The 19,857-nt window shown below is 41.2% G+C and overlaps 1 protein-coding gene across 1 annotated transcript in view; it reads right to left on the bottom strand.

The window, feature by feature from the left end:
- igsf3 (immunoglobulin superfamily, member 3) overlaps window positions 1-19,857 on the bottom strand; it is a 71,613-nt gene that overhangs the window by 26,219 nt on the left and 25,537 nt on the right. The window contains exon 3 of the mRNA XM_067603713.1: window positions 2,836-3,255. Coding sequence (XP_067459814.1) covers window positions 2,836-3,255 — 420 coding nt within the window. The remainder of the gene's footprint in view (window positions 1-2,835; window positions 3,256-19,857) is intronic.

Raw genomic sequence — 19,857 nt, 5'->3', positions numbered from 1 at the left:
TGCAATAAAAAAAAAGCAACATCTAATTAAAATTCTCTTCAGCAGTCTGAAACAGAGTCAGGCGCTCCTCTCCTCCTCCTCCTCCTCCTCCTCCTCCTCCTCCTGCATGGCCTAAGACAGAACAGATAAAACAAACATAGCTGGTGCTAGCTCTTCCACTTGGTCAAATTACGCTTTTTGTCAGCGCATGTGTGGTTGTGCTTGTACTGTATGTGTATGGCTGTGTGTTCAGTTATATTTGCTGTATTAATTTCCAGATGACGAGCACAGTATGTATCAGAGACGGCTGCGCTGCCGCTCAGTGAGGTGGTAGCCTCGAGCTGTAATTACAAAGACTTTAAACAGACTTCCTGAGAAACACACTCATGTGGAAAAGTTCAAAGCCTGCTGTTGCTATAGAGCTTGTTATGCTGGGGAACATTATGATGGGAGGGAGGGGGGTTATTGTTTACACATACACACACACACATATGAAATAGCGATACACAAACACATACTGTACTGTATATTCAGAGATGTGAAATGGAATGCTAAGCACCTTTTATTAGAAGACTGACAGCATATAAATCATAGTAGTGTGGCTAGGAATGTGTTACTGTGTGCTGAAAACATCATCTTCAATCAATAAACAATTAATGTAAACGTAATTTATGATAATTTTGATAATCGAGCTATCATCAGTTTACTAATCTAATAAAAATGTCAACAATTCTTCATTTCCAGCTCTTCAAATGTGAGAACTTGTTATGTTTTCTATAATTGTAAATTGAATGCCTTTTGGTTTTGGACTGCATGTGTCCTTTGGGTGTTTTTCACAATTTTTGACATTTCATAGACTAAATGATTAACTGGTTTGTAAAAAAAGAAAAATCATATTAATCGCTAATGGAAATAATTATTACTTGCAGCATTAGTGCACACATGCATGCAAATAATGTCACAGGGGTGAAGGGAACAGCACACAGATGACAAAACAAAGGGCTGATAGGTTGCGGCACCTACAACAAGGGAGCAGGACATCAAGTTCATTAAGACATTTGAAAATGAATAATTGTGAAAAAAAGGGGCAGCAAAGCTAAAAGAGCCTTGACCTGCTTTGACAAGAACTGAAGAGTTCAGTTGAGAGGAAGCAGAGACCCGGGATAAAAAAAAATGGCCTCACAGGTCCAGCATTTGTTAGTGTTCAGAGCTAATTAGAAAAAACATAAAGCACTGAGCACAAATAGCAGATTGAGTGAAGTGGGGGGGAAAGAACAGGAGGGAGAATATTTAAGGATGCAGAAAAAAAATGCAGTGATGAGACACGACTGCAGAAAATGAGAGGTGATGTGAGAGCAGGGAACAAGGGAGGAGGTGAGAGAAAAGAGAAAGAAAGAGAGACGGTAGAAACTGGGAGAGAAAGGTACATTAGGATTCAGTCCGTGGCTGCTCTCTCTGATGCCGGCTGTGGGTGATTAGCTAGTGATGGGGCTGTCTTGAGATCTACTCCATCTTTTATAATCGGAGCCTAATGGAGGAGCTGCTCCCTCTCTTTTCTAAATTTTTCTCTCCCTTTCTCTGTAAAATATGCGCATGGACAATTGCAACATAAAATACACAAGTTCAGCCCAAAGGTATGCAAGCTGTGCCCTCACCATGTGATAAAAGTACACAAAAAGAAATTAATTCATGCTCATTCATCAAGTTTGTGCACTCACATCCACAACCGCACACGGCGGCACAACTCTGCTGTATTCTCTTTGTCACGCAACAACACTTCCATCCATTATAGATCAGAGAGGAGACAGAGAGTGACGAAGGGTGTTGAGAGGGGAGCGCTTTGTGCCTTTTGTCTCCTCCCTGAAGTAGCAGGAACTCATCTGACAAACCTGCTTTACAGCCGTGTTTTGACTCTTCTTCTCATCCACCCAGCCCTATCTGGGGCACCATCAACTTGTGTGGATCTGATGCTTAATGGAGAAAGGCAAAACGATTCCACTTTGAAGTGATTTACTGGCATGAGACACTTGCCACTGTGTGCTGCCTTGGTAATTGAGCTAATGTCAAAGCAGTTTATCACCCATCTCCGTGGCCCTTCTTTGGAAGCATACAAAGGGATTCTTTTTGTATGTAAGATACAGCACAGTGCATCTGATGGGGTGATGGGATCGAATCAGTTTGGAAGTGCATGTGGAGAGTCATAAAGCTGTCTTTGTTTCTGGTCTTTCAAGTCTTGAGGTCGACAGTTCATTAGATCATTATCATACGAGGCATATTCCACCAACAACCGCCCAAACACATGCTTTGTTACATCCTCGCACCCCTTGTTACTTGACCCCTTGTTACCCCTCCCCACCATTAGACATCTCCTCCCTCAGAGTTGAAAACCGCACTAAACCAGTGCGCTCAAGCACAAAATAGCATGGTGTAATTGCTGGCAAGGAGTGCCACATCAGCAGTGAGTGAAAAAACACAATTTTTGGCTTCTAATCTCTAGGCCACCCATTGCCTGGGGAGATGGTACATGTGGAAGTCATAGGTCTACTGTGGCAAACTCTCACACTGTTTGGAGCTGGTTAAATTATTCTAGGATGTGCTTGTAATGTTGCCTATCAAACAGACACAAATACAAAAGTGGGGAGTCTGTGGAGGTTGAGTTAAGCCCTTTTTAGTGAGCTAATGAGCTTAGTGTGAGATACTCATCAGCAATCAGGGGAGGCCTGCCCACATGCGTGTGTGTGTGCCTGTCAAAAGGACAAGGGGGGACCAAAGAGTGCAGAGTATACCAGCGCCTTTACCCTTTCTCCTCCCTCCCTCCCTCGTCTTTCCTCCCAACATCTCTTCCCCTTCACTCACCAGTGGGTTGAATGCGGAGTTGAGTCTTGTCACTCTGCTTGCGGGTCATGGCAAACCAGCTGTCGTCTGTGTCCTGAATCCATTCAGCAGCCTGGCAGTAGAGCAGGCCCTGGTCCACTGGTTGCAGCTTGTGAATGGTCAGCCTGTAGGCGGTGGCACTGGTTTTGTCAAGCCTGAGGTCCCCTGCAGCCATCCTCTGCCGGTATGGTCCCCCAGAGCGTAGAACAAAATCCCTCGACAGGGTGACCAGCTCCTGAGGTGGCGCGGCTGCATCCTCCGGGGACCGCAGGTACCAACCCACCGACAAGTGAGTGTGTTGCATTGTGGTGCGAGACACCTCACAGGTAAGTTGCAGTGTGTCGCCCTCTACCTTGGACAGAGTCTGGGCTGGAGCTGTTACTGTCAATGAGTCGGCGATAACTGCAAGAACAAGAAGAAAATAGAGACAGTCAGGATACTGTAGAGGCTGTTGGAGGGCTGGTCAGAACCACTAATTTTGGAAGAGTGTTATCTAGTTCCTTAAGAAGCATTTGAACTCTTTACCTGCCTATAAAATATATCTCAAACACCATGTAATGTTGTTGTTAAATGTGAAGAACTGTAATAAAACAGACTATTTTGGTTCATGCCTACTATTACGGAAGTGAAAATAAACAGGCATTATGCTGTAAGTGGTTCAAGATCTGATTTACACCCAAGTGTCAGGAAAAGGTGTTAATGCAACCATACTTTTGTTTGTAGGTGACTGCCCTCTATTTCCTGTTCCATACATGATTTTCACATGCCACCGCGTGTTGATGGCTTTTTCTCTATCTCACATAGCCAGATGCCCCCAGAGACCCCTCTGACACTTCTTTCAGAGTGATTATATGACATACAGTTTGCTCAAGCAAACAAAACAGCTCCACTCTGGCATCTTACAAACGCACCCCCCTCTCACTAAACTTTTCAAACATTTTTTGATCACACATACTAAATATACAAACGGCAAGCTGAAACTGCAGTGAGAAATGCTGCCCAACCCTTCTATCTACAATACAACTGAGAACAGAGGACAGACTTCAAGCCAGATGGATGAAAACAGAGGAGATGAGAGAGGGGGACAGTCAAGTGCAAGGAAGCAACAGAGACGTCAAGATGTGACAAGATGTGATAATTTCAGAAAGCAGGCTGGAAGCACTCCATGCATCTACGGAAATAAACATGCATAGCTTTAAAAAGGAGCTAAAGGAGTATTTTTGGATGAGTACCAGGGCAACACTGTGTGTTTGTGCATGTGTGCGAAGGAGACAGTGAGAGACTGACGCAGTGATACAGAACACTGGACCTAAGATCCCGGAGCGTCATGCATGCAGCCAAAAGCATAGAGGTCATAAAGTCATAGTAAGAAAAGTATTTTCAGTATAACTTCAAGTGTGAGCTCTGTGTTTGTATGTGTGTGTTTGCACAAGGATGCTATCCTGAAGTGCATGATCTCACTGGTTGAGGCTAGGGACATTCATTGTGGGATGGTGTATACAGACACACATGTATATGCACATGTACACAATGCCTCAAAAACAGAATATAAAAAGACGGTGGTGTTCAGTGCTCACAATGGACAGCAGTCGACCATTTAAGATGGGAAGAGATAAAGTGAATTGAGCAAATAATGCAGAGGGAATCTTTCTTGCATTGCTATGTGGTGACTGTGAGCCCTTCTTAGAAGCCAGAAAATGGAAGTGCTTTGTGTGGGTTTACGCTGGTGGAGTGCTTTGACAAGATGTTTGGCTATTCAGACTGTTAAGGGATTGTCATGTGACTATAAATCAGCATGTTTGAGGTCTGTGCCTCTCCTCAAGTCACCTGCTAAGACTAATCACAGATGCAGGAATTTCTCCTGTATTTCTGCAATCATTTGATGTATGCAAGTACACACTACACATACATGCAAACACAGTAAGTATGTATCTGTGTGTGTGTGTCCATATTAATCTTCAATGTGTCTGCATGTGAAAAGATGAGAAAAACAGAGAGTGGGTTGCGAGAACAGAGAAACAGATACCAATAATGAAACAAACGGGTGGGGGGTGGGGGGAACAAAGGCAGAGAGATCCGAGAAAAAAGATAGAGGAGGCGGAGAGAAGAGGCTTGACATCTGGTTACTGAAGTTTAACAAGATACTCAAAGGAAGAAACAACGATAAAACAGAAGTGGCAGGAAAAGAAAGTGAGTAATCAGGTGGGTCAGAGAGTGTAGCACTCTAATGAGATGCTACATTCTGCTGCTGTATATTGTAAATCCAGACAAGAATAAACAGTTTCCTGCGATAGTTAGAGGCAATCTTGAGAATACTGACGAGACTTGACTGTCTTCTAAAGCAGTTCTCAAAAACCTTGAGTGCTTAAGAAACTGTCTTGCAGCAAGGGGGTGAAATGTTAGTCACGAGCAGCAATAAAACTATTCTGCTGATATATTTGTTTGTTGGTTGTATGATAAAATAGCTAACACAGGAATCTTAAATAGGCCTGTTCCAGTGTAACAATTATTTATAACAGTTTCAGGGTGAGCAATCTGCCTCTCTTAATGGGTCTAATTCTTCAGTATTATTGTTTACTAACTTTCAGTGGAACAATATCGTGATGATGTAATTTTTTGTTATCGCTCTACAGATTTGTGTTGTCTAAATGAATGATGAAGTGGGGTTTTACAGATATGAAGAGGTTTTTTTGGAGACCAAGGTAATAGCTGTCAACATGAGTTTGATCATTTTTATATGTATCTATATGTACGATATACAAAATATAGTCTACAAAGCTGACATGTTAACACTAGGGGTGTTAACATGAACACAAAACTCACAGTTTGGATCATATCATGGATTTGAGTCACGGATCAGATCATTATTAGGATCAGCGAAAAAAAAGGGGGAGACAAAAATAAAACTTTGTTTTCTATTAATTTTGCAACACACTTACAGCCAGAAACAGCAAGGAACTTTTGCCCATGTTCTTAGATGAAAACAACATTTAAGATGTCTAAATAAATAGATTATGTGTTTAAATAAAATAAAATATATAAAATATTTAATGCTCAGTTATTGCAATATGAGGCATGAAACCTTCCTCTTTCAAACAGTGAATGAAACAGCCTCTGTCCACATCATCAAAACTTGATGATAACAAACATTCACCGCTAACGTCAGTTGGCAGCTAGACGCTAATAAGTTGCTCAGCTGCAGCACATTAAACAGCAGGTAAACATAACTCAAATGTCCCTTCGGAACCGTTAGATGCTGGTTTGATCGTTGCTCTTCAAAGTCCCTGTTAGGGACACACTGTCTGCCCATGACTTGTACTTACAGCTTTTTGTTTACTTTGTCTTAACGGAGACATTAAATTTTGCAATTTATCTGCAGTTCATATGCCTGCCGAACCGTGGGGGGCAATCCGTACGCATCATGGATCAACTACAATCCATTACACCATTAGTTAACACTTGTTATTCTAGTTACTTTAAGCTTATTACTCAATATACAGCTCAGCTTAAAAACGAACTAAAGAAACTGTCAGAAGCAAGCAGCCAGACCTCCTGCACTCATTCACTAATCACACAACATCAACAGGTGACTGAACAACCACTCAATTAAAAAGACAGGATCTCTGCTGCATTCTTGTTAAGGAGATAAAAAACACAAAAAAGCCACACAGAGACATTTAACCATCAGAGATGAAATTAGTGACCAAAGAGACAGAGAGAGAGAAGCTGTATCTGAATCACATTATCTGACGTCTTGTTCTTTCTATCATGGAGATGAAGTATTCATGTCATAACGTCCATTTGTGACTGTTGGTCATCTTGTATGTTAGTTAACAGAATTTTATGGCTGCTGCTTAACCAGTCTGATATCATTAGCAACAATGACAAACAAGCTAACTCTCCTGGTTGTTTCTCCGGTTGCTTCTCTCTCCAGCCTCCCCGGCAGCATCCTGCTGCTGCATAAGCCAGATAATTTCTCCCGTTAGCTTAACAACAGTCCTTAATAGTCCTTCCATTGATGTATAAAGAGTCCTTCAGGCTGCTACAACAAGCCAGCTGTTGCATTGGCTAATGACATACATTAAGTCCAATGTAAGAGATCCCGCCCTGCGGAGGACAGCAGGCACCCGTCCTCCTCTGTCCCCCACTCCACCAATTGCACCCCCCCCCCACCACCACTTCACACACTGCCCTTTCTCCTCCTGCCCTGCAGGTGTCGCTGTTGAAGCATTTTAAACAGAATATCAGTGATGGATTTTTTCCAAAGAGGAGAGAAAAAATACTTTATAAATAATACTGAGATTTGTAATGGTTTATTTCAACCAAATATTCTTTTTTATATTTTGAACTCCCTTTTGCCTCTCAAAAAATAGAGGAGGCTCAACCTCCTCTGCCTCTATGGACCAGCCTCCACTGTTGTGCGTACATTTGCCATGTTGTGATATCGGTATCAGAAAATACTGAGTATTGTGATAAAAATTCCAAGCATATCGCCAAGCACTTTGTTAAAAATGCAAGCAACCTCTAGTCTAATATCTCTCTTGTACCATTAGGCATTCTGATTGAAAAAGAAAAGATCATAAAAAAGATCATTTTCATTACACAAGCATCATAAAAGTCTGATTCAACTCTTCAAGGACCTGGTATTGCCAAGTCCACTCACTCTGACTCTCCAGTCAACACTGAGTAAGCGGCAGCCTCGCATAGACATACTGTTACCACAACAACACACCTACGCTACAACCTGCCATTGCCATAGCAACCCTCCCACATGAAGCTGAGGGCCTTTGAGAACAGCCCAGAGTTACTATAACAACTGCCCCCCCACCAACGCCAACCCAATTCTGAATCTCCCGTCACCTCTGTAGACCCACCTGAGATACAGAGTGTGAAAACAGCAAACTGATGCTTCATGTCCCTCAGACGGCTTCTTATTGAGATATTTTACACTTTGACTTCATCTCAAATCCTCTGAGCCAATCAGATCCCAACACACAAATATGTCTGGGAGAAAGGACCAATCAGATAACACCAGCCAATCTCAGAATTTCAAAGGGTCAGGCTGAGGTTGTAAACACACTGAGATCCCCCAATAGCCTCACTGACCTCAATCTGGGAAGGATTAAGAACAGAATGAGATGGCATTCTCGGGCACAAACACTCATACACTCATTTTTGTCACTTGGGAGGACACTGTGTTGACTTCTCCTACCTTTATCATAACTGTTATATGCCTTTTCTCAAACTTTAGCCTAATTCTAAAGAAAACAACATGTTCACTGTTCAAAAAATTGTTGTGGGGACCGACTTTCTGGCCTCAGATGGAAAGTAAGTCCCCACAGTGTCCTGAAAAGATTATTGTCCCCAAATTGTAATAAATACAAGGGCACACACACACAAACACAAGACTTGGGTAAAGTCTGTGTCCAATGAAAATGCAGCCATTTTGCTGAGCAAAAAGGTGTGAAGCTGTACATCTTCCTAGCTCGTGTAAGTGTTACCATAATGTTACGCAGGTGTAAACGCAGACATTAAAATTTGTTCCAGAGAGCAAATGCCAGATATTATGGAAATGCCTCCATTCAGTGCATTTTAACATATTTAAACAGTTGGCACTGTCATTTCACCACTACAAAAAACTGTCAGTGTGTTCACTGCAACTCTACATCAAGCCAATATTCATCTCCATTCATATCTTTAGGAAATAAGGATTTAAGGTAACATTCTTTATTTGTATCATAGACATATACACATGAATTTCAAAGTATTCACGATTAAGACTTGACCAATGAATCTTCAAGATCTTGTAGGTTCACAGGTGTGAAAATGAAGAAAACATTAGCTGCGTTATTCTGCTTTTTTTGACTGACATAGAAGCTGTCAATCCTTTATAAATCTTTAAAACTACTCTCCTCCTGCTCTACCTCATCTACAATTTTTGCTTTCATCCCCTCCTCATTCCTGATCTCCCCTTACTCTCTCAGCTCTCTGAAGTGAGCGACGGTTGTCATCCCTCAAGCTGGCCTTTTAAGTCCAGTCACACAGGGATAGAAGAGTGGGGGACACGAGGACACAAAATCGGAGGAGAGATTTTCGCAAAGACGACACTAGAAGAGAAAAAAGATGATAATTTATGTAGTCTGATCTTTACGTTTTGCATGCAGGCAAACTCTTAACACCTCTCTGCAGAGTGTACAATGTCTACTGAAGTTGTAGAAGCAGAAAAGGATCCTTACAGAAGACAAGAAACAACAGGAAATCAAATAACAGTGTTTGTGCATACACTGTTTTTCACAAGTGGGAATGTTTTTTTTGTTTTTGCTTTTTTAAGATGGAACAAAAAAAGCAGATAGTGACAAACCAAGCACCTGACACATTCTGCTTCCTCTTGTGCTCTTGTCATAGGAAAAGATTATTATAGGAGGAATTGGAGAGGGTGGGGAGTGGGGATCACTGCCCTCTAGATGTTATCACTACCACAAATGTTCTGGCTCACACACGTATACACTTTCTCCTTTTAACAACACACACACACACACACACACAACACCCGAAGAGATGTTATTTCATTGTGTGGATCTCTGCATTTGTTTGTGCATTTAAGTGTTTATGTGCGCCTGAAAAACAGCCTGGGACAGGGAGTATAGACAGGGGTGTCCACATACTTTTGGCACTATAGTGACATTCACACTACTAGCACTGCAGATGTTCATCCATAGCTGAAGTGGCTACCGCTTTTTCGGTGTGTAATGGCCTTAAGTGTCTGTTTGTGTGTGTGTGTTGCTGCAAAGCAAATGGCCATTTGGCATAGCCAGTAGGGTAATTATTGTTAATTACTCTGTGAAACTGAGAGTACTGCTGAGAGGAAAACAGAGCGAGTGGGCGATCCTTAGCTCCACTTCATGTGAGTCCAGCCTCATCACCCAGCAGAATTCCCTTACTGACCTAGGATGCCAGCAACACGTTCAGGCGTATTGGGTCAGGAAGTAATAGTAAGAGAGATAATACAGAAACGGTGTCTACAACTATCTTTCTCATACTTATCCATTATCCTGCCCATTCACATCCTCCACTTCTCTGTTCTTCTCTGTGAGAGCTGTTGATGAGTCAGAATGAGGGATGAAGTGGTTCAACTGGGAAATTAGGTAGAGAGTAGAAAGGAGGGTTAAGTAGGAGGAAGAGGAAAGAAGAGGATGAAGATGTAGGAAATGGAAGAAAAGAGTACAGACGAAGAACAAAGAGGATGTGCCATTTTGCTTGATGCATCCAACACACAGCAATTCTTCATGATTCCTGTGCAGAAAGTGCAAAACTTAAATAATTATTCTGTTTGTAACCTATATATAGACAGTGTACTTGTCACTCTTACTTCAATACTGTAATACTGCACACACACACATACACACACACACAAATTTGCTGAACAACACACAGAGTGAGCATTTTCTCAGGAGACTGAGGATTCAAGCAGGTCTTCAAACAAAACACTGTGAGCAACCTGTAAAGTAAACTCTGACAAACTGAGGTCTACACAACATCCCCAAGAGCAAGTATAGATAATAAGGACAGGATAAAGAGTAAATTGAGAAAAACAAAAGGGCGTATGGATCACGCCTTGGAGCCAGAAAGGAGACATGTGGGAGCCCTCTTTAGCAGAGAAGAAAGTGGCGTGTGCAAAAAAAAGCAGGAGTTGAAGGCTGCAATGTGGGATCTGAATCCACAGCGGGGGGTACATCCATAATACAACACACGCACATGATCAGATGAGCCCTGAACCTAATTGAGTCTGAGACACAGAACAGCACTCCTTCATCTGCCTGTTACTGTGTTTTAACATATTTATGTGTTATGTAATACAAGCATAAAAGACGTTGTGCAGATGGACCCTGGGAAATCATTATGTATTTTTTAAGTTCTAATGTCAAAACGTTGTTTGTTCATATGATGTTCTCATGTGAATTTATGATGCTGTGTCGCTACAGTGCCACTCTTAGTAAGGCTTGTTGGTTTTATTTTATTTAGATGTATGATTTTTTAATCCAAAACTAACAGCACTGTGGGATTTCATGCTCCTATATTCACTGAGAATTGTTGTGTTCCCTGCAAGAAGAAGTGCTGACCACTGTAGTTCACCGTAAACTAAGTCCTCTTACAATAGCTACAGCTCAACTTGAATAAAATGAAAAAATTTCCACACTCACAATATCTGACAGTTCGGTCTGTTTGATATTCATCAGGTATCTGATATGCTGGAGCTATATGCCTGATATCCTGTGGTATATTTATTCATTTAGAAGGTAGATAAATAAATAAATGTTAAATAAATATTGCAAATTAATAAATATACCAGCAGTGAGCAAGACAGGAGTGCTTTCCTCCTGACATATTCAGGTGTGCACTTTCAAAATTTGTTTTGATGACCACAGCTCAGAAAATTGGGGAAAATGCAGAATAGTTAGGGGATTTGTATTAATAGAGGTGTGAAGTGGGAGCGACCGCTGTCTCTAGAAGTGCTTTTCCCCATTCTGTATTCCAATTTCAAATTTTTCTTTAAACAATATCTTCAATATTAATAAACATAGAAACACTTGACTCTCCCAGATAATGTAACAGTCCTATAGGTTTATATTATGACCGCCAGTCTTAATTTTTTTTAACTCTGTTTCTGGGAAATCATATTTTGTCTGTGATTTTGGCAATGGTGGATGGCTAACAATACTACAATACCCATGAGCCTCAGTTACCGTTGCTATGGAGAAGAAGCCAGTCAGAGGCATCCATCAGAGCAATAATGAATTCAAAACGCTTTGTTGTTGAAGTTGTAAACAAAATACAGCGCCATAGTTGCTGAATTCAATCAAAAGTGACCAAGAAATCAAAACCAAACCGACTCATGCTGCAAACAGTAAAATCAGTTTTTTTCCAACACCGTAATCTTTAGCTTCATTTAGCACATTCATTAGTCTGCATGTGGATGGTACTGTGTGGACTCCATTGCAGTTATTTGTGACTAGCTAACATCTTGCAGAGCTGTCAAATATTTGACATTTACACAGCTAAGGTCAGAGGCACGACTGATTTTCACATGGATGAATACATTTTTGGCATAATAAGTAAATGTTACATTAATACATGACATTCATCCATGGACCCAAGACCTTTTTAACTACCACATAATTATGGCAAATGTGAGACTGGCCTTGATTACATGCATTTTTAGCTCATCAACGTCAAGTCACAGAATTTCTTCAATCAATAAGTTGTCTTGATATTCTGTAATTTTTTGCAAAACATTATTTTCCCTGTGCAGATAAATGGAGTCATACAGGGACTCAAACCTTGCGTGTATTAGAAGGCTAAAGAGGTTTTGATTCCTGCTCTGTATCACATGACAACCCCTGGCTGATCCCCCCTCACATTTCCTGTGAGTGTTCATTGTCAACTGTCAAATAAAAGGGAAAAAGGCCAAAAAAGACCAGAGCAAATCTGTAAGCATTAGTCACGCCAGAGATGTCTGTTATAGCAATGACTAATAGCTCAGTCCCTATAAAGGGACCATTGTAGAACCCATCACCATGCAAACAGTACATTTGCTTTAATGTGTGAGAAAATCAGACCAAAAATAAGCTAGATGCAAAGTTTTCCTTTCTGAGCTTAGTATGTGCAAACTAAATGGGCTCTTATACATTATAAATGCAGTAACAATTGTTTATTATCAGAAAACCCCAATTGTCTAGCCCTCATAATGTAAGAAGCCTGATTTTGAGATTTTATAAAACAAACTGGTACAAATGAAAACAAATGAGTCCGTAACTTGCTTAGTAAATGAGGCTCTATGAGCTGAATGTCTCATACTATCCCATCTGATCAAAGAGATTTCCACACAGTCCTATCATAACACACCACATCCAATCTTCTAAAAATGTGAAGAGAGATGAAATAGAAAAAGGGGGGTTGGGAGGGAGTAGATGAAAGGGGCGAGAGGATATGAGATCTTACAAATGCTGTTATGAGATTTTCAGTTAGGAGCTGTGAGGTCCCCTGCTAATGGAACATCACTCTCAGTGGGTGTGTGAGTGTAAGTGTGTCCTGTGCTATAACACAGAGGTCACAATGACTGAAAGGAAAAGGCCTCTTCATTTAATAAAGGGGATCTCTGAAGCATTCCTTCCTGTCTCCTTAAACCGTCATTCTTATTCGGCCTCTGTCCCATTTCTCTCCTTACTCAAACTTTTTTTTTTTTCATCTATGCAACCCATTTCCGATTCGTTAGACAAGTTGCTTGTCAGCACCCAATTATCACTTTTTTCCCCTGCCTCCTTCCTCCTCCAGCTTGTTCTCTTCAAGAGTGTCTTAAAACACAGACAGGCACATTTTTTTTGAGATCTGAGCCATCTCTTACCAGTTTGTAATACTGTACATGTACTTTTTATTATAAGTTTTGTTTGGTTTTTTTAATCCTAGGGGATCATAAAACTAGTAAAAATGGCAACATCTGCTGCATGTGTGCGTTAGTGTGTGTTAGGGAGAGAGAGACGCAGCAAGACCCTTATGGCTTCTAAATGAAATTGTAAAATTAGGTAGTCTCTCTCTCTCTCTCCGTCTCTCTCTCTTCTTCTCTCTCTTACACACCCACCCAAAAACCCCAAAACACACAGATAGTCAAGCCTGGGGGGACAGCTGCTCTCTGACACACACAGAGTAGTACAAATGACTGAGGTACTCCCCTCTGCTTGGCCAAACATTTCCTCCCGAGCTGTGACTAAGCTGTATTGGGTCACTGAATCACACACAGCACTAAAGGGCTGTGCTGCTTTTTAACATTATTTTTTTAAAAGGAACACACAGTGGGTTCATTAAAACTTACTAGCACAGAATGTTTTTTCTAGCATGTGCTGAGTTGCAAAATGCATGAATTAGGAAGGTTACAGAATCTAACATTGCATTTTAACAAAATATATTTACTACATAAAACCTTTATTTATTAACTTTTATTTTAAAAAATATGTCTGTATTTTATGAGTCCCTCATTTTCCTACTAATTTACTAGGAATTTTCTGAATTATATAAACTGAACTTCCACTGAAGGTGGCGGAGGAATGCAGGAGGGACGAAGGAAGAATGACTTGATCTCCGAGCCTATTTTATTTTATAAGTGTGCATATTAGCTATATAGTTCCAATGTCTTTCTGCTTTAATAGGTACACTGCTAACATAGACCTCAAACATTGAATAGTCTATGCCCACTGAGTAAAGAAATGAAATAAATTATTTTGAACATACTTTTATCTAACAAATTGCACATGAATACCCAATCAATTAAACAGAAAATTAATTTGAATAAAGCATTATAACTCTAAGAAATTAAAGTTTAATTTCCCCTGCTCCCTTTAAATTAATATCTTCTGCAAAAAATAGTTGAAATAAAAAAAAATATCTGAAGGAAAACAAATTAAATAATTAAATAAATACAAATTAAACATGGCAACTTAAAATAGCTGTAATGTCTCCCATTACAATCATCAAGGCCCTCCACTCTGCCCAACAAGGTGCAGAGATCTGTAGTATGAGGAGGAAAATTTAAATAGAGTAGGGCCATTAAATCAAGAGAAAATAAGATAAAATCAGGAAAAATATATCTACCCTTATGACAAGTTTCGTTTCACAAATGTCAAAAATAGATTTTCTAAATGTTAGTTAATAACGTGATGTTGACGGAACGAAAAAGGCGGAACTCAACTGCGACGGCAGTGCAGCACTTACACAGTCTACAGTGCGCACACACTAGAGTTCATCTTCAAAAAAAGGCAGCGGTTGCAAGCATGTTTTGATTTAATGACTAAATAATTACCTTCACGAGACAAATGTGAAGTATACTGTGACAACAGGATCTTTGAGGGAATGAGAAAGAAGAATGCCGAGGAGGCTGGAAATTCATGAATGACAGTTGACAAGGACAGTAAGGGAATTAGAATATTAACAGGCTAACATCAAACATGTGTATGAGAACATGCCAACATGCTAAAATTTGGCATTTTAGGTTCATTCTTAAAGCTGATCTGATCAATATTTTAATACAGAGAATGGATGAAAGGAATGTGTGATGTGAGAGGTGTCACTGGTAATGACGAACCCAGAGAGAAACTCTGCAGTTCCTCTTTTCAGCTCATTGTTTTGGTTTTCTCGAGACTGTTATCAACCCCGTATCCAGATGCAGCAGGAAGCTGTTGTATGTGAAAAGCTCTAAAAGCCCGCTGTACAACTACTGCCCAGCATCAAACAGCACACAAAGTTAGCTACTAGGTGAACATAGTGGAGTATTTAGAAACTAAAGACTGACAAAATTCCCTCAAGAGTTGGTGGAGAACAAAACAGAGCAAAAAGGAGACTGAGTATTGGACTTAAAGTTGCCAGTCGGTTGTGTTTACAGCTCATTGCACTGCCCCCATGTGGCCAAAACAACAACAACAACTCTTCTTTAGCATGCATTTTACTTGTCCATATGTTTTCCATTTCTAATATATTATGACAGAAAATATAATAGTAAATAATAATTTATTATTAATGATAGGCATACATGGAAAGAACTTTTCACCCAGCCAGCAAGTTTGTTCTATTTAATTCATGTGCATGTGTCCAGGTTTTCTAACTCGACAGCGCAAGCAGAGAGGGAGAGGTGTAACAAAAGAAGAAAGTGGGAGAAGAAAGAAAAGAAAGATGGGCAGTCAGTGAAGGAGTGGGCTTTGTTATTGTAGCAGGAGAATGGTGTCGTGGATTTAAAAGGCTGAATGTTGCGATAAGAGAGGGGATCTGTGGTGAGGAGAAGCTTTCAAATATGAGACGCTGTTTACACAAAGACAGAAACGGAGGATTCAACACTAACTAAGACGCACGTAAACACACACAGGCAAACACACACACACACACACACATACACACAATATGGCACTACCTCTCACTGAGGCCCGGCCAGGAAATGAGCCTGAGTGAGTGTGTAGGGAAGATGGAGAGAGTAAGCGGGAGATTAAAAGGCAAGGCGTGAGAGGAGGGGTAGTCTGAAGAGAGGTGGGAGTATGAAAGACAAATCTTCCTAAGAGCGTTTGAGAAGAGCTGTGTGCAAAGCTATCGTTGACTGAAATCCTTTAGAGCATCAAAGATTTACTCAACATGCCTAAACACATGAAATATTCCTACCACAACCACCACCCCACATTCGGTATCACCCTCCTTCTCTTTCGTTCCCCGCATTTTTTTTCCTCCTCATCTCTACCAGCTTTAGACCCACTTTCTCCATCGTTTCATCTGTCATACGCTTTCTTCACCATTTTCTGGCTGGATTTGCTCATGTACCCAAATAAAATAAATTACAGCAAACACTCGGCGCTCAATAAGAGAGAAATACACACAGCCAACTCTGTGTGTGTCTGTTTGTCTTCTCCATCTCTGCTGTCCTGGAGGTTGTTAGCCCATGTGGAAGGTTTTGCTCCTTCTGCCAACATCAGCACAAACACACCCCAGAGTCATTACCACTTCTACACACACACACACACACACACACACACGCCCAAACACACACATGCCTCCTTGCAATAACCTGTCTACCTAGAGGCATACGTGAATGCACACAGGCACACAAATACACCCTGTGCTTTCACGCTTTCACACATGTAACCACCTTCCCACTTGTACACTATAAACAGCATTTATCAAGCATATTATGAATCTAATATTACTGGAGGTGCAAGTATTAAAACTAATACGCTTCATCCCTGTGCTGCATTTACTGTCTCTCCCCCTCTTTTTTTTTCCTCTTCATACTCCAGGAGCTCCAACCATCTCCCTTCATCCCTCCCTCCATCCGTTGCTCCAGCCCCAGATGGTAAAGCACTGTGACCAATTAAAGACTTCCCTGAGGATAGAACCAGTTATAGCCTCAGCCATCTGACCATTTCTGTGTGCAAGTGTGTATGTGTGTGTGTGTGTGTGTGCACGTAAACCTTACAAAACATATCACTGTGTTTTAATCAGAGTACAAAGCTTTGCCTTTTGGCCAGTTCCACATGCCTATGAGTCCATTGGTATATGAGTCCAGGAATACAGCCATATCGAAAGCCTTTTTTTTAAATTATGCATAAACACACAATGACAAGATCTAGAGTATCACTTCATTAGAGCACAGTGTGGGGCAGGGTTGAGTGGAGCAGAGTGTGGAGGCTGGCCAAAGGTGCTACAGAAATGGCAAAGTATTACACTGTGCATGCATTGGGTCACTGAGGGGGGAAAAGAAAAAAAAAAACAATAGAGTGAAGCTAAGGGAGGCGGCCAGTGCTCATTCACCAGGCATCCATCCAGCAGGGCAGCAGATGAGGGAGCAACTGTCTGTCTGAGTTGCCAGCACTGAGGGGAATTAGGCATATGCCAACCCCACCCCTCTCTCATACACACACAGACAAACATTCACGCTCATCTGTCTACCCACATCCCAAGGTAGCAGCACTGGCACGGGGGCACAGGTGACGGCATATGTCTGCTGTCTACTTCTCCATCAACTGTGAGGGAGGGACCAGTCATTCCTCCGTCTGCTTATGTGTGCACATGTGTGTGTGCAGTATGTTTTTACACAAAGTCAAAAGTCCTTGCAAAAGCTTTTAGATATTTGTAAGTGTCTGTGTATGCATTATTAGATTCTGTACTACAGATTGTGGTGTGTCCCTGAGACATAGCTTGAGGGTTATTGGCTTGCTTGCCTCGGTGCTGCTGAGTTTAACCTCCCAGGTTTCTTCACTTTTACTTTTTTCTTCATGTCCACACCAGCACTCAAAAACAGCCTTCAGCTGGCTTTATGGCCCTGTTCGCTTAAATATTGGCTGCAATTCAGTTAAGTGGGTTTTCGCGCCCTTGCAACTACCTAACAAGCAGCCTATGTACTTGTGCAAAATAGTGCTTCACCATTAGTGCAAAACTACCTTACCAACCACTAGTTGGCATTACAAGAAAGATGGTTAGCCTGGGTGCAGTTACTCTTAAAAAATGCCAGTTCTCTACCTCTCCACACATAGGTTACTGGAGAATGTATCTCTCAGCATCTTTTATGTGTCTATAAGCGCTTGAATCACCTGCCCTGAGTGAAATGAGTGCCAATGCCTGTGCATGTGAATGTGTGTGAATACATTTTCATGCTTGTGTGTGTGTTAGTGTCAAAAGGGGTTATCAGATGTATAACTTGAACCAAGAAAACCCTCCTGCCCCATGCTCAGATAAGGCTTCAAAGCCACTGCCAACATCAAACAAAGCGGCAGGAGCCTGTCCTGGACCACACTTACAACCACATGACTCCTGGAGGCTATTATACTGCAAGTTCCACTCTTTACAAACACACATTTTAACAGCATGAACACAAACACTCGTTAGCACATCCATTCACATCCATATTCATGTAGAATTCATATTCAAACTGTGGCTGTGTTCTGTTAATCTCACAGAGAAGAGGCAGCAGGCCCCTGAGGGTTAGTGCTTAGCTAAGCTAAGCTAAGCTAATCAAATCAACTAGAGGAACAGTGGCGCATCTTTAGCCCATTATATAAACATTATTAAACATATACACCCAACACACGCAACCACACACATCTGTATTTGTTAACATATTAAATCCTTTCTCATTAGCCTAGCTCAGTAGCGTGGGTGTTGAGCTAAATGCAGAGCATCTCTGACATCATTTATATTTTCATAAGGGTAAAAGCCAACATTTCCAAGACAGCATATGCTTAAAAGTGTGTCTGTAGGCTATGTGAACATTTATATAATGTTTATCAAAGCAACAGCTTCTTAATTGACCAACAGCAAAAACACAACCTCATCTAGAGGTCACAGGTCCTCTTCGTTCCTACTAGTATTTGAGACTCGACGCAGGACCATAATTGGGTCGGGTCAAAATTATATTTATTTCAACTGGGTCTGGTAGCGCCCGTTGTATTGCTGCAAGACTTGGGTCTGTGTGTCAACATGTCTAATAGCTGAGTGGATCCAAACACCACAGGACAAAATGCATTTTCTAAGGTTGAGAGAGAATGTAAACAAACCTATAGTTTGTTTGCTCTTGTCTGAAACAGTGGTAAATTTGTTGTGTTTTCCCATTGTTTCTGTTTCTTTTCACACAGAAAAAAAATTGAGTGAAACAAAATGCATCACTCAAAACCACATGAGAATGTTCACTTTGCTTATTGGTTGGTTGGTTGTGTCTGAGCCAGGAGCAAGAATGTCAACACAGGAAGAAGGTCCTAAAGAGGATCTGGCCAAATAACAAGAATGCAACGTACTTTGTCTTACGTCCAGAACAGACCTCGTCTCACTCTCTGGCTAGCTGCTAGTAACTGTTGATTTTGCAGATCTGCATCCAAGTATGCAAAGCGCACCTGGCTACGACAGCCGTATAGCTCAAACTTGCAGTTGGGTTGGATAGAGGCCTGATCACGTTCCCACTACAAATGAACTGCTCCAGAATTAATTTGTGTCAGGATTAAGACCACTTCCTCAAAGGGTTTACATATTTTGGTCCGCACCGGAGTACGATTGCAGTGTACACAATGCATAGGTATACAGTAGAGGATGGTTTGTCCTGCGGGACTACAGAGTTTCAAGGCGCCTGCTTTGCCCTGTTCAACAGCTAGTTTTATTCACAGTGCTACACATGTTATATTCAGCAGTTCTATTGTCTAACACAGTGATCCGCTGGGTTGTTAAAGCCCTCTTCAGTGATGTTCAGTAGAAAGCATGTTTTCCGATGGGAGCACTACAGCACCGTCTCTCTCAGACTCAATTATGGGTGCGACATCTGTCCTGACTGACAGCGCACTACAGTGTGTGACTGTGACTGTGTTTCTGTGCGTGTGTATATGCATGTGCCTGTTTATAGTGGGCCCCAATGGCAGTAATGTTATAGAGCAGGAAGCCCTGTCCGCCAAAGTAGATGAGATGTGCAAGGAAATGGCAAGCCAGACATAGTGA

This window comes from Thunnus thynnus, chromosome 11, assembly GCF_963924715.1.
Source record: "Thunnus thynnus chromosome 11, fThuThy2.1, whole genome shotgun sequence".
NCBI lineage: Eukaryota > Metazoa > Chordata > Actinopteri > Scombriformes > Scombridae > Thunnus > Thunnus thynnus.
The sequence above is the reverse complement of the archived record's forward strand: the minus strand, read 5'-3'. Positions and strand labels throughout refer to the sequence as shown.